The following is a 13,825-nucleotide window of genomic DNA, read 5'->3' as shown; positions in this document are numbered from 1 at the left end:
TTGCACAGAAAGAAGTGTACAACCCTTAGGGTGAGGTTTCAGAAACCATTAAACTACAGTTTAATGAAAAAGAAAATGAGTTAACCCTAAAGAATTCATGTTACAGGCTTCTGTAGTAGGTTTGAGGTGATACGTAACTTTTTTTTCTTTTAATTTAACCTTTTTCGTGCGTAGAAATACAAGAAGGCAAAGGTTAATTTTGCCTGTTGTGTGATCACTGCAGAATGTTCTATGTAAGTATTACAATAAACACATACCAGGTCAGTTAAGCATCTTCATGCATTTGAGGATACAGTTCAAGAAATTGAAGGTCCTGTTTCTGATTTGAGGACGTGCTTTTTATTTGTTACAATAATTGCTAGTGCTTGTTTTGGCCTAGGTGGCTTCATTAATCTCCCTTTTCCTTTGTAGGCATCTGACTCTTTGCTGGTACAGACACCAGCCGTCGTTCCAGGTCCATGCCAGCCTCCAAGGCTACAGGGCAGACCAAGAGCAAGAGAAATTCAGCTGCGCTGGGGTAATTCAATTACAACTGTTCCTGAGTGTAAGGGATCAAGACGTGTTGTGTGTTAAAATTAAACAAGTTTTTCTTTCTTATTTTTAGGACCACCTCAGGTAGATGGTGGTTCACCCATCACCTGTTATGGTCTGGAAATGTTTCAGACAGAAACTGATGAACACAGAGAGGTTTACCAAGGCTCTGATGTTGAATGCACAGTAGGCAGCCTTCTTCCAGGGAGGATATACAACTTCAGACTGCGAGCAGCTAACAAGGCTGGGGTAAGGAGGTAGTGTGAAATGAAATCAGTTGCGGAGAGTGCAATTGCTGTTGAACATCTTTGTTAAAAGAAGCATTTTAGAAGTGATTTTGAAATGAGGATTTCCTAATGTAGATTAATTCGGTTCACAGAGCTTATTGCTGGGTGGAAACAGTTAAACATCAGTTTATAACAAAGGGATTTGTAGATGCTGGGAAGAGAAAACAGCTAATTATGTCTTATACCTGAATTATAGTGTTGTGAAAACGTTAGGAAATGCTAAATACTTTATCAAAGGATCGTTGCCACTTGAATATTCTCATGTGAAGCGAGGCAGAAAGCTGTTTTCTGTATGCATCTCTGTAAATGGATTGTTCTTTATATCTGTTCATGTTCTAGAACATAATTGGCATTTTCTGTTTTGTTTTGTTTTTTAATATTTAGTTTAACTTTTGAGTATGTTCTGTCAGATAGACCAATATTTTCTCTTGTTGAGGTATTGAATGTGTTGAAATCAATTGTTGCTGTAGCACAGGCTTTGTTTCATGATGTGTCCAAAATCCTGATTTAAAAACATTGCAAGGCAGCTTGCATTTGTTTGATAACATTTGCTTCATAGAAACTGTCATCACCAGTTGACATTGTGGAGAGGCCTGCAGCTTAAGGCTTTAAAGCACTGACCTAATTTTTAAATCCCCCAAAGAGCAGTTTATAGATAGAGCATTTTTGGAGTCCTTTTTTTTTTTTTTCTTTTAGACAAATACAAATAGGCAGTTACAAATAGTGTTCTGCTGTGGTGTAGCAAACACAGAACTTCAAAAGAAGAGGAAGATGCTTCCGAATCCTTTCGCCTGAGAGTTTGAAGTGCTAAATTTATTCTGATTGCATTTGCTGTAGAAACAAGCATTACAGCTATTCTGGAGCCTAGTCAGATACTGAAATGAATCCACAGTCCACAAAGATTTATTTTATAAGCAAGTAATACAGAGTTTCAGACTGCTATTACGTGCTTGTGTTATGGAAAACTGTTATTTTAAAAGCAATAATATTATTATTACCAGTTAGTTATATCAACTCTCTTTTTAATAGTTTGGACCTTACTCGGAAAAATGTGAAATTATTACAGCGCCTGGACCACCAGATCAGTGCAAGCCCCCACAAGTGGCATGCAGATCTGCTGCATGTGCCCAGGTGTCTTGGGAGGTAAGAAGTAAATGTTTTACATACTGTGTTAACACGATTGTCCTCTACATTTTTAAGTCCAACTTCAAAAGCTTAAGACTATTTCAGTCGCATTTTTAAACGTGCTTACCCAATTATGCAATACTTGGTGGGTAAAACTTCAAAGTAATTCATCATATCATTATACAACAGTTGTGAAACAGCGGTCTGTGGATTCTTGAGATCTTACTTTATTCTTTTGTTTAAGAGTTTTGCCACAACTGCTGCACTACATTTCTGAGTGATGCAGGCTCTTCTTAAATTTTTTTCTTTAATGTAGTTATGTTTCCTCAGAGCGAATACATCCATGGATTATTGTACATATGTTGTTTTTATAAGCTGATCTAATTTTATATAATTGCATCAGTAGTAATGTAGCAAAAGCCTCACAGACTTCCTATAAACCCATAGTATTTAGATGGCTGATTAAAAAAAATGCTATAGATAAAAAATTAAGCTTGTAAAAAGGAGGATTCTATCTGGGAATACTGCTTAAATGCAGCTTTTCAATAGCTTGAGACAGAATCAATCATCTGAGTTACAGAACTGTACAGAAAAAAAAAGATTAAACTATTGAACTATTGTTCGTGCTTCCTACTGGGCATCTCAAAGCCCTGCTGGGCTTTCCTTAATTGTCTACAAGGCAAACCCTTTTGAAGAAATGTTCAGGTAAGATTAATTGGACCAATTTTTGATGTTGACTTTATAGAATCACAGAGTAATTAATGTAGGACTGGACCTCTGGATGTTATTTGATTCAACCCTCTTTTCAAAACAGAGATAACTTCAAATTTAGCTCGGGTTTCTCAGAGCCTTGTCCAGTCACATTTTGCATATCTCCAAGGAAGAAGATTCTGCAGCCTCACAAAAAATGCCTCTGGGCAGACTATTATGCTGTAGATTTTTTTCCCTTTATGTCCAGTCAAAATATGCTTTAGTGCAAGATGTGACTGTTGTCCTGTTACTGTACATCTTTAAGAAGTATTTGGCAGCATCTTCTTCGTATCCTCCCAGTAAGTAATTTAAGTAAGATCTTAACAGTAAGATCTTCCCTTAGCTTAATCATCTTAAGATAAATAAACCTTATCTTTTTTGCACTGCCCTTATGGTGGCCCTCCACTGGGCTTTTTCAAGTATTTCAAAGTCTGTCTTATGTTGGGGAGCATAAGATAAGACACAGTACTGGAGATGCAGCCTCACAGGTGCTGAGCAAAGGGGAATGATTGCTCCTTTTAGCTTTCTTGCTGCTCTTCTGCTAATACAGACAGTATGTATCTGTCCCAGGTCCAGGACTATAAATTTGCCTTTGCTTTAGTTGAACTTTGTGAGGTTTGTATCAGATCCTGCTTGCTGAAATTGCCCTGATAGCTGTACCCTTCAGCATATCAAACACTTCCCACACAGTTTATTGTCATCCCTGAGCTTGTTGGCTTCGATTCCTTGATTTCTGTTAGGGTGAACTCCTCTACAGCTACAACAGATAGTGGTAACATTGAGAAATGTCTCCATCTTCACTGTCATATTGCACAACCATCTACAGCTGCATCAGTTCTCTGACCAAACACTTCTCATTGTGAATTAGAGAACGGAAGGGCAGTCTCTGTCAATCACATCAAATGTTATCCTTTGAAATGCCCTTTATACTGAGTCAATTATTTTCAACTAGCCCAATGCTGAAAGTAGGGAATATTCCGCTTTCAAAGGAAGGGGAAAGCAAAAGACATGCTTTGGAGTAATTATTCCTTATCTTGCACCTCAGTGGGATGGCTGTCTTGGAATAGTTAGCCCAAAACAGCAACAGTATTTTCTTTCAGTTTTCTTCATGATCTAGGTTTTTTTTGTTGTTGTTAATATGGGGGTGGTTTTTGGCTTTTTTTTTCTTTATCACTTCATTGACTACTGATATCTTCCTGTAATCTCATGTCTTATTCTGACATGTCTGGTATACGTGATTTGAACTCTACCCTCTCAAGACCACCATCTTGTGCCACCGGCTGTTTAGGTCTCTAAGCTAAATGCTGCATGCTAGATGATGTCTGCATTAACACAACTAAAATCACAATTACTTTGTGTACATCGGTCAGCAATAATAAGTAGTGTTTTTAACGTATAGATGACTCAAGGCTGGTAATGTGGTCTGATTTATTTGTATTGTATTAAATTAAAAATGAGGAAGGAAATCAGAGGGTAGCATTCCTGTGAAGTTCAGACCTTTCTGCCTCACTGTTGTTTAAAAAGCAAAACCAAAACTTTACCTGCAATCCTGTTGATTTATAGAAAAAAATAATACAGATGTGGTGAATTTAACTTCTTTTTGTCCATTTTAAAGGTTCCAGTGAGTAACGGAGCTGATGTAACAGAATACCGACTGGAATGGGGCGGTGTGGAAGGATGCATGCAGATCTCTTACTGCGGGCCTGGGCTCAACTGTGAAATGAAAGGACTTTCGCCTGCCACTATATACTATTGCAGGGTTCAGGTAAAAATGTAAAGCTAACGTAAAACTCTCGTTAGTGAAATGTGGAAGCGGAGATCACCCCTGCTGTAAAAACATGGCCTACTTTGCATTTGCAGGCAGTGAATGTTGCGGGTGCAGGCCCTTTCAGTGAAGTAGTGGCATGTATGACTCCAGCATCTGTACCTGCAGTTGTGACTTGTCTTCGGGGACTAAGCGAAGACGAAGTGGAAAGTCCACACTATTATCCTTCCACATGCCTTGCTATAAGCTGGGAGAAACCTTGCGACCATGGATCTGAGATCACTGGCTACAGCATAGACTTTGGAGATAAGCAACCAATAACTGTCGGGAAGGTTCTCAGCTATTTTATAGATGGCTTACAGCCAGATACAACCTACAGGTATGTTGTGCAAAGCTACTTGAAAGCCTGCTGTTTCTCCCACAAGAGCAGATTGTTTGTTTGTTTCTGTGTAGTTTTTCATTCTCCACATTACTCCTGGAGTAGCATTAGTAGCTAACCATGGAGCAAAAGGAAGCTTTGTAATGATGACTTTCATAAAAAGATGAGCTATGTTGTTTTTATTTTCTTTCAAGAATGTTTTTATTTTAATCTGGTTATTGTGGTAGATTCGTTGCATCTGTTAATGCATCAGCTTAATTGAATTCAGGTTACAGGTTCAGATTCATAACCATTTTTGGACAGGTTCCTTTACAGATAGATGGTTTCTAATCTGTTTGTGAAGGTAAAACCCATCCAAGGAAGGACCATGTGCAGTCTTTGTTGACTGGATTGTCTGATCTAATAACAGCTCATCAAATCTTGCAATGTCATTTCTGCAGAAATACCATGTATTTGAGTTGCAGTCAGCATAAAGAACATTGGTTTGAAAATCTAACAATCAATTTTAAATCTAATTGAAGAATTTCAGTTACCAAAATCATCCCTTACGTTTGACGTAAGAGATACTGAAAGATATGAATGTAGAAATCCGTAATTCTGCCTGAAGGGATGCTCCATTCCTGTTAGAAACATGCATCCTCTGTGTTAAAACTTAAAGTCAGGCTTACTGAAGTCAGACTTTAAGCTCACACTGATTTCAGGGTGATGAGGGTATCATCTGGGTACGTAATTTTATGAATCCTTAATGTTAAATATTTTTTGCTTCTTTTTAATGCTGAATGAAAGACTAAAATCTTCTTGTGTGCCTCATAATTACTTAGCAATAATGCTGGCAAATTGAAGAGCTGTTGCTCTCAGTGTCAACAAACTGAGAAATGAGAAGCTTCCACTGCAGAGGTACTTTTGTGCTTCTCCCCATAAAAGTGCTTCTACAGAATACATCTTGGACTGTGATCTCTTTGTCCAAATAAAAAACTGCAGATATTAACCTTGGTTCTCTGCTATAATAAATTAATATGATGTTAAATATTACTATAGTGAAGGAGAAATATTTATCCACAACCTACACACACATTTCTGTCCCAGTGTTTTGACATTGTGTGGTTGATTGTTTCAGAATAGAATTACCGTGATTACTTTTTCTCAGTTACCTAGATACTACCTGATACTAGACATGCAAACCTTAGCCTTCAAAAACTGAGATGAGACACACTTTCCTATCTATGGCTACCTGTGAGATCTGTAGAGAAGCATTGTTTCCCATTGAGTACCCCAAAAAAGTAAAATTTATCCTCGAATCTCAAGGTCTACAAACCCCTCAGTCATGTGTCCTTCGACTTCTCATTACCCCTCTCCATTTCCAAGCAGACCCAAGGTGGCGTGTGTTTGCAGACACCTGGAGGAATGTTACCAGTGAAAACAGCATTTTGTAAGAGAGGTGGCTGTACAGCATCCCTTTATTTTCACATAAGTCTGCTCTGTTCTAAAAAGCCCTTAAATTTTCCAGTAGCCATCGTCAAACTCCCCTGATAGAATAGCCAAAGCTGTGGATTTGGAGGTGGGCTTTCTTTTCTTCCCCTCATCTCTCCAGGGTGAGAAGTACCAATCCTGTAGCTCTTAGCAATCAAAAATTTTGGTACAAGGCTTTGCAGGGTCAGGAAGATGGACCGTTACTGAAGTAGCTGATAGAGCTTTTGTATCTTTGCCCTAACATGGATGATGCAAATATGCTAATACATTTTATTTTGAATCAATCCAGCTCCTTAAGATGCGGCAAGTAAAACGACACTCCTGCATATTCATGAGAGTTTTTCAGAGCATAATATTGAGAAAATTCTTCTTCATAGAAAGTAACGTCTGTACAGTACCATTATGCTCTCCTGAATGTGAATGGTGGAAATAACCAGTTACTTTCTAAGATCTAATTTCTAGCTGATTTATTCTCTTTCTCTTTGAATACTAGAATACGAATTCAAGCCCTAAACAGTCTTGGAGCAGGTCCTTTCAGCCACACCATTAAGCTGAAAACAAAGCCTCTTCCCCCGGATCCACCTCGCCTGGAGTGTGCTGCATACAGTTCTCAGACTCTCAAGCTGAAGTGGGGAGAGGGAACTGCAAAAGCATTAACTGACTCCATTCAGTACCACCTTCAAATGGAGGATAAGAATGGAAGGTTGGTTTTGGCATCACCTTAATCTGCTCAGTATTATTGGCACCTGGTGCTTGGAAATTGTATTACAGGGCAAAATTCCATATGCTTTGCTTAATTTGGAAGAGAGGTAAGAGCTGTTCTCATCTGGCAAGGCAGAAGGGCTCTACTGTTCGGTGCTGCGAAGTACAAGATTAAAAACTTCATAGCTTTTTATTTACAGTTCAGTATGGAGAGTATAATTAAATGTTTCATAGCAGCATACTCTTCTCTTACATTTCGTTAAGTATTTTGTCATAGTATTTAGTCTGTCTTGTGAATTTGATATATTTGATATTGGAAGGAGTGGATTCTTTTTCTGCTGTCTTTACATGCAGTTATTTCTAGTAGAAAATAAAGCCATGATATAGTACAAATTATCATTTTAAGGGATCTTTTCTTTCATGTTAAATCAGGATGTAAGCTGAGATGGTTGGACCCATGACCGTTTAAGTGTAGTAAGGGAAAGTTGCTTAAGTGTAGATAGCTAAAATCTAGTCTGCCTAATTTTGAAAAGCTAAGGACATTGGGAGAGTAGATGGCAGAAGGAAAGTAGTACACACAGTTCATTGGGAGGGAGAGAACTACTATCTCCTTTCTCATTTCAAGCAGAAAAGGGTGCCTGAAAGTGCTTAGGATCATTTTGCCAAGAGGCAGCCTGTAGTACTTGGTGGTAAAAAGAGATTTTATTTCTGAGTCATGAGAAACAAAAGCCTAATGCTGGAAAATAAGCTCATTGTTTTATAGTGTCAGAATCACAGAATACTGTTGAAGCCTGAAATATTTCGGGGGTTCTCATTAGGTTCTGGGAAATGATGGGCATAAATTACAAGACAATCTGACTACTTCATAAGTCATTTTCTATATTTACTATAAGCCACCCTTTCCATTTTCAGGTTTGTATCCTTATACAGAGGACCATGTCATACATACAAAGTACAAAGACTCAGTGAGTCAACGTCATACAAATTTTGTATTCAGGCATGCAATGAAGCTGGTGAAGGTCCCCTTTCTCAAGAATATATTTTCACTACTCCCAAATCTGTTCCAGCTGCCTTGAAAGGTAAAGATGTTTTGTTTTGGTTTGGTTTTGATTTTGTTGTTGTTTTGGTTTGGTTTGTTTTTTTGAAGGTGGGTGGAATGGGGTGCGGATTAGAAAGATGGACATTTGGTGGTGGTATTATGTTACCTGTAGAATGCTAAGCTGTTTTTACAATGTGGGTAGAGACTGTGAGGTGACGCACCTTTAATGTAATTGCCTAAAGCCTAAAATATTAGCTCCAGAAATGAGGGACTTGGGATTTATAAGTACTTTGACATAACAAGGTTTATACTTAGAATCCTTGTTTACCAAGAGAGAGTGACCAAGCTGTTGGTGTAATTCAAGGTCACAATTCTCTTTGACATGTTTAGAATAATTTTAAGCATAGCAGCTCATTTTCTTGCATGAGATACACATTTGTGGTGACCAAATTTTACTTGCTTTCTGTCAGAGGTTACTTAAACTAGCAAGAGATCAATTATCACTTGTCTGTTCCAGAAAACATTGGAAAAATACATTTGAATATGAATCTCTTGCTTCTCTAAGACAAAAAAAAACAGCACTTTTTTTTTGTAGTAATCATGATAATGTGATGTTAAGTGACAAAAAACAGAGCTTAGCTGTTCCTTTTGTGATCTTCCTTCAGCACCAAGGATAGAGAGAATAAACGATCATATGTGTGAAATCACATGGGAGGTTCTGCAGCCCATGAAGGGTGATCCAGTTATTTACTGCCTTCAGGTCATGGTGGGAAAAGACTCAGAATTCAAACAGGTAGGCTATGTTTAAGTTATGATATGTTTCTTCAATTACTGTTTTCAATAAATAGTTTAGATTTAAGGTTATTGTGTTAGTCACCATGTGTGGTGTTTTTACCCTGCTGGGCAGCTGCACTCTACCATAGCTGAACTTTTACACCCCTTCCTCACAGGAAAAAGGGAGAAAATACAACAGAAGGGGTGGAGATAAGGACAGGGAGATCACTCAACAATTATCATCACAGGCAAAACAGGTTCAACATTGGGAGATTAATATAATTTATTGCCTATCTCTATGAGACTAGAGCAGTGAGAGACTAAAACCAAGCTAAAAACACCTTACCCCATCCACCCTCTTCCACCTCCTCCCACCAAGCAGCGCAGGGGGACAGTGGGCAATGGGGGCTGTGGTCAGTCCCTGACGCTTCGTCTCCGCCTCTCCTTCACGGTCCCTCCCTGCCTCTGCTCCCCGTGGGGTCCCTCCCATGGGATTCTGGCACCCCCAGCCCCCTGCTCCTGCGTGGGCTCCTCTCCACAGGCTGCAGCGTGGAGATCTGCTCCATGTGGGACCCATGGGCTGCAGGGGGACAGCCTGCTCCACCAGGGGCCTCTCCCTGCACAGGCCGCAGGGGAACTGCTGCTGCCTGCCTGGAGCACCTCCTGCCCTCCTGCTGCACTGCCCTGGGGTCTGTCTGCAGGGCTGGGTCTCACTCCTCTCTCCAAGCTGATGTCACGTTGTTTTTTTCTTTTCTTCCTTCACTCTGCTCTCCCAGAGGCCCACCCAGTGTTGCTCCCTGGCTCAGCTCTGGCCAGCAGCAGGTCCCTTTGGAGCCATCTGGAGCTGGCTCTGATCTGACATGGGGCAGCTGCTGGGTTCTGCTCACAGAGGCTACCCCTGCAGCCCCCTGCTACCAACCTCTTGCCACATCGCTTTTTTTTTTTAGTAAATAATATAAGGTAGTGTCTCCTAAAACTGTTCTCATACACTAAAGGGATATGAGTAATATAAATATGGCAGTAAGTTGCAGCCTCTCTGGGTAATACTGATGTTTGCTAAATACAGCTTGACACCTCAAGTGGTGAGGAAGTTGTCTGCTAATGGGAAGAACAGGCAAAAAGAAAAAACAGCAAACCATACAGAATTGAGAGAAAAAAAAAAAAAAAAGTTATAATTGCACTAAGAAATCTTTGAAAATGCTAAGCAGTATTTTGAAAGGTCTGATTTTGTAAATCCCACTTCTCTGTAGAGAACTGCAGATGGGAAAGACCCCTAGTTATGCAGAGTAAACATTCAGGTGTAGAAATGCTTGTTTTTTTGTATAACTCAGTTATTAATTTCTTACCAGCAGATTTCAGTAGTAGGGCATGCTGTAACTTCCAGGGTCAAGCAGTTGAGAGTGTGTGTTGATTTCAGTTTTCAGACTATCCAAAGATGCAGTCTGAAATACCAAATTACAAATTAGTCTGCATTTAAAAGGGGTTGTGCGGTGCTTATTTAGCTTCCTTATAAACTGCCTGATAATTGACATGGAATTAGGCTTCTAAATTCTGTTTCACACTATTAAGCGAGCAGGTTTCCTTCCAGAAAGGAAGCACAATTAGTTCTGATATGTTATAATTTTATTATAGGCCAATATTAAATAAGTGTTGCCTGTGCTTTGGTAGATTATAGGCCTTAATATTTTCATATATCATAACTTCTGGGGAAGAGGACACTGAGGGGAGACCTTATCTCTGTCTACAACTACTTGAAAGGAGGTTGCAGTGAGGAGAGTGTCAGTCTCTTTTCTCAGGTGACAAGTGATAGGATGTGAGGAGACAGTTTCAAAGTTGTGCCAGGAGAGATTTAGATGGGATATTAGGAAAATTTTCTTCACAGAGAGGGTGGTCAAGCATTGGAATGGGCTGCCCAGGGAAGTGGTGGAGTCCCCAGCCCTGGAGGTTTGTGAGAGATGTGTGATGAGACATGGTAGGTCAGGCTGATGTTTGGACTTGATCTTGAAGGTCTTTTCCAACCTAGATGATTGTGTGATTGTAGTGTAGTGCTGTGTTTGTTGTGTCCATTTGTTAAGTTTTTCAGTCTAAGCTGAACTGTAATCCAAGGTGTTTGTTATCTTGCCATGTAAATATTCTTTACTGGAACTTGAAAATTGCAACTGCAACATTACATATATAAGCAGGGTGCAGTCGGCATGCTTGCTTCTAGAAATGGATTCAAATCATGCTTTGATGAGCTCCTTGCATTGGCAAATGAGATGGACAAAAAGCTAAAGGTTACAGTTGAAGTCTGGAAATAAAATAGAATGAGGTGTGTGATTCCTTTTGGCTCTCCAGAAGAGGTTAGCACAATAAATTGCAGTAAAATGAGAAGAGCAGCTTGCAGAAATTTATATTGAAGTAGTCAAGAAGTAAACACCACACAAACAGCCCTTAAGGTACTTAAACATCGTGGTGAGAGTTTTCTCTGACATGGACAAAAACTAACCTGCCTCTTGGAGGGACATCAATTTTATGGTGCTTACTACCATTTCCCTGCAAAAATGTAACTCTCTTCTCCCCCCTGATCAGGCAGCTGAGTTCCTTGTGTCATTGCTCCAAACACGTTTCAGACAAAAAGCATTAACAATCCACTATTTGAGCTGTATACATCATTCAGGCCCTTAAAGGGGTTATGAAACAATCCTGTAAATACCCCAGCAAGCTAATTTGAGGTAGAATTAGAATAGAATGCTATACGTTCATGGAATTATAGAATGGTTTGAGTTGGAGGGGATCCTAAAGGTCATCTAGTTCCAGCACCCCTGCCAAGGGGGGGTAACTTGAGGCAAAACACGGGAGACACTGTGCTGAGGGTAGTACCCCATGCCAGCTGGCGTAGCTGTAGCTAGGGTAAAACAGAGATTCATTAGAAAGTCTTGAATTGGAAGGGACCCATGTGGATCAGAGTCCAACTCCACACAGGACAACTTAAATTAAACCATCACCAGGCACCAGAGAGAGATCAGTACCTCCCTCTCTGCTCCCCCTCATGAAGAGCCCTCTCTCTGTAGGGGCTCCCTACCCTCAGGGGAATCAGCAACTCCTCCCAATTTCATATCAGCCACAAACTTGCCTAGCGTGTATTCAAATCCTGTGTCCAGGTCATTCCTGAAAACACTGAGGAGAACTGGCCCCAAAATAGGGCCCTGGGAACCCCAGCAGTGGCTGGCCGCCAGCCTGACGTTACCCCCATTTACTACAACTTTTTGAGACAAATAGAAAAAAAAACAACTCTGCTGCTTTCCATCCATCCATCCATCCATCCAGTAGGTGGGTAACTCCCAGAATAATCTCCATAATTTTACCAGGTGCCAAAGTGAGACCGAGAGGCCTGTGATCAGCAGGGTCCTCTTTCTTCCAGTCAGCCAGGGCCTCTCCAGATTCCCACAGCCCTCGATAAATACCTGAGAGAGGTCTCACAGTAACACCAGGCAACTCTTTCAGTACCTGGCATGAATCCCATCAGGCCCATAGGCTGTGGGCGTTCAGCTGGAGCAGCAAATCCCAAACAGGTTCAACATCAGCCGGGAGCTTCCCACTCCCCAGGTCGCAGTCCTCCAACCCAGAGGCTCCAGAGGTCTCGGGGCCCATCATTGGTGTTACAGAGGCAAAGAAGGCATTAAATGACTTTACTGTACACTCATCCCTATTTGGGAGTTGACCAACCTCATCAAGCAATGAACCAATATGTCCTTTAGCCCTCCTGTTGCAGTTAGCATTGTCAAAGCCCTTTTTGTTATCCACCACAATGCTGGCCAGCTTCAGCTCAGAGTAGGATGTGTACATGTGGTCTCATTGCTCACTGCCAAATACACTACATAAATTAGCAAAATCTTGAAGCCACATTTCCAGTGACCTGTCCTGTCTCCGTGCCAGCGATTTCTTGAGATAAGGAAAGCTTTTTTCCAAGAATCCCCAGTTGTAGAGTCCAGTAATGCTCAGCTGCCAGCCTGTCGGAGGGCTGAGTCCACGAGTAGCCACAGGCACAGCAATAAGTCCTCACGCAACAAAATCAGAACAGATTTCCTGCTCCTTTCATTGAATTGTTGGCAGTTTGCACTTGTGAAATGCTGTCTAACAATAAAATAACTGTGGGCAAAACAACTGATGTGATATTTCCGTATCCTGCTACCAATTAAATAAATCCAGATAATGGAAAGAAAAAAAGATGAAGGGTTTTGAAGAGGGAAATCAAACTCTACCAGGCTACCCACATAATAGCTTAGTTCCTGTTGATACATCTACTAACAGAAATTGCGCCTGCATGGGATTTTATTAGCTTTTACGGGGCCTTTGCATAGCTGCAAATTAATTAAAATCAGAAACCAGCATTTAGATTTAACTGCATTAGGCACTCCGTGCTGAAGAGTTGTGAACTGAACCTGAACTGAACCCATGGAGAACACCCCAACAAAAGTCATCTGTGTCTTGGGGTCTGACGAAATCAAGAATCACAGGAAGGGCTCCTTGCAGCTTTCCCAATGTAGGGCTTACTGGGCTAAATTACAGTAAATTACACGCGGTAACTCAACTACAGCGAAGTATGTTGGATTTGTTAGACTTAATAAATGAAGCAGCTTGATGTAGTTAATTACCTGAAATCCTGTGATATGATAGCAGATATTAGAGCCACTGGTGTGGTATTTACATTGTAAGTGGTCACTAAAACACCTTACAACGTGGCAGCTTCTGTAAGAGTTTAGCTAGTGTGACCTTATCATGCGGTAAGAGAACGTGTGGTTCTCTTCCTGTGCATCAGAAAAAAGACTGCAGACTTTCTGGTATTTAAGCTGTGAGCTTTTCTGTACGATTTTATTTGCATGGGTGAAAACACAGTTACCTTTACCATGGAATCACAGAATGGCTTGAATTGGAAAGGGCCTTACAGATCACCTGGTTCCAGCCCACCTCCCACCAGCCCAGGTTGCTCAAAGCCCCATCCAGCCTGGCCTTGAAAACCT

The 13,825-nt window shown here is 40.6% G+C and overlaps 1 protein-coding gene across 5 annotated transcripts in view; it reads left to right on the top strand.

Annotated features, from left to right (window-relative positions):
• Nucleotides 1-13,825, top strand: part of FNDC3A (fibronectin type III domain containing 3A) — a 115,149-nt gene that overhangs the window by 98,516 nt on the left and 2,808 nt on the right. For all 5 annotated transcript variants that reach the window (XM_084504988.1, XM_084504987.1, XM_084504986.1 and 2 more), the window contains 8 exons: nucleotides 412-517; nucleotides 605-780; nucleotides 1,848-1,961; nucleotides 4,309-4,458; nucleotides 4,554-4,837; nucleotides 6,801-7,010; nucleotides 7,922-8,088; nucleotides 8,714-8,841. In XM_084504988.1, the coding sequence (XP_084361114.1) occupies nucleotides 412-517; nucleotides 605-780; nucleotides 1,848-1,961; nucleotides 4,309-4,458; nucleotides 4,554-4,837; nucleotides 6,801-7,010; nucleotides 7,922-8,088; nucleotides 8,714-8,841 (1,335 nt within the window). The remainder of the gene's footprint in view (nucleotides 1-411; nucleotides 518-604; nucleotides 781-1,847; nucleotides 1,962-4,308; nucleotides 4,459-4,553; nucleotides 4,838-6,800; nucleotides 7,011-7,921; nucleotides 8,089-8,713; nucleotides 8,842-13,825) is intronic.

Source organism: Aythya ferina (genome assembly GCF_964211825.1).
Source record: "Aythya ferina genome assembly, chromosome: 1".
Taxonomy (NCBI): domain Eukaryota; kingdom Metazoa; phylum Chordata; class Aves; order Anseriformes; family Anatidae; genus Aythya; species Aythya ferina.
The sequence above is the reverse complement of the archived record's forward strand: the minus strand, read 5'-3'. Positions and strand labels throughout refer to the sequence as shown.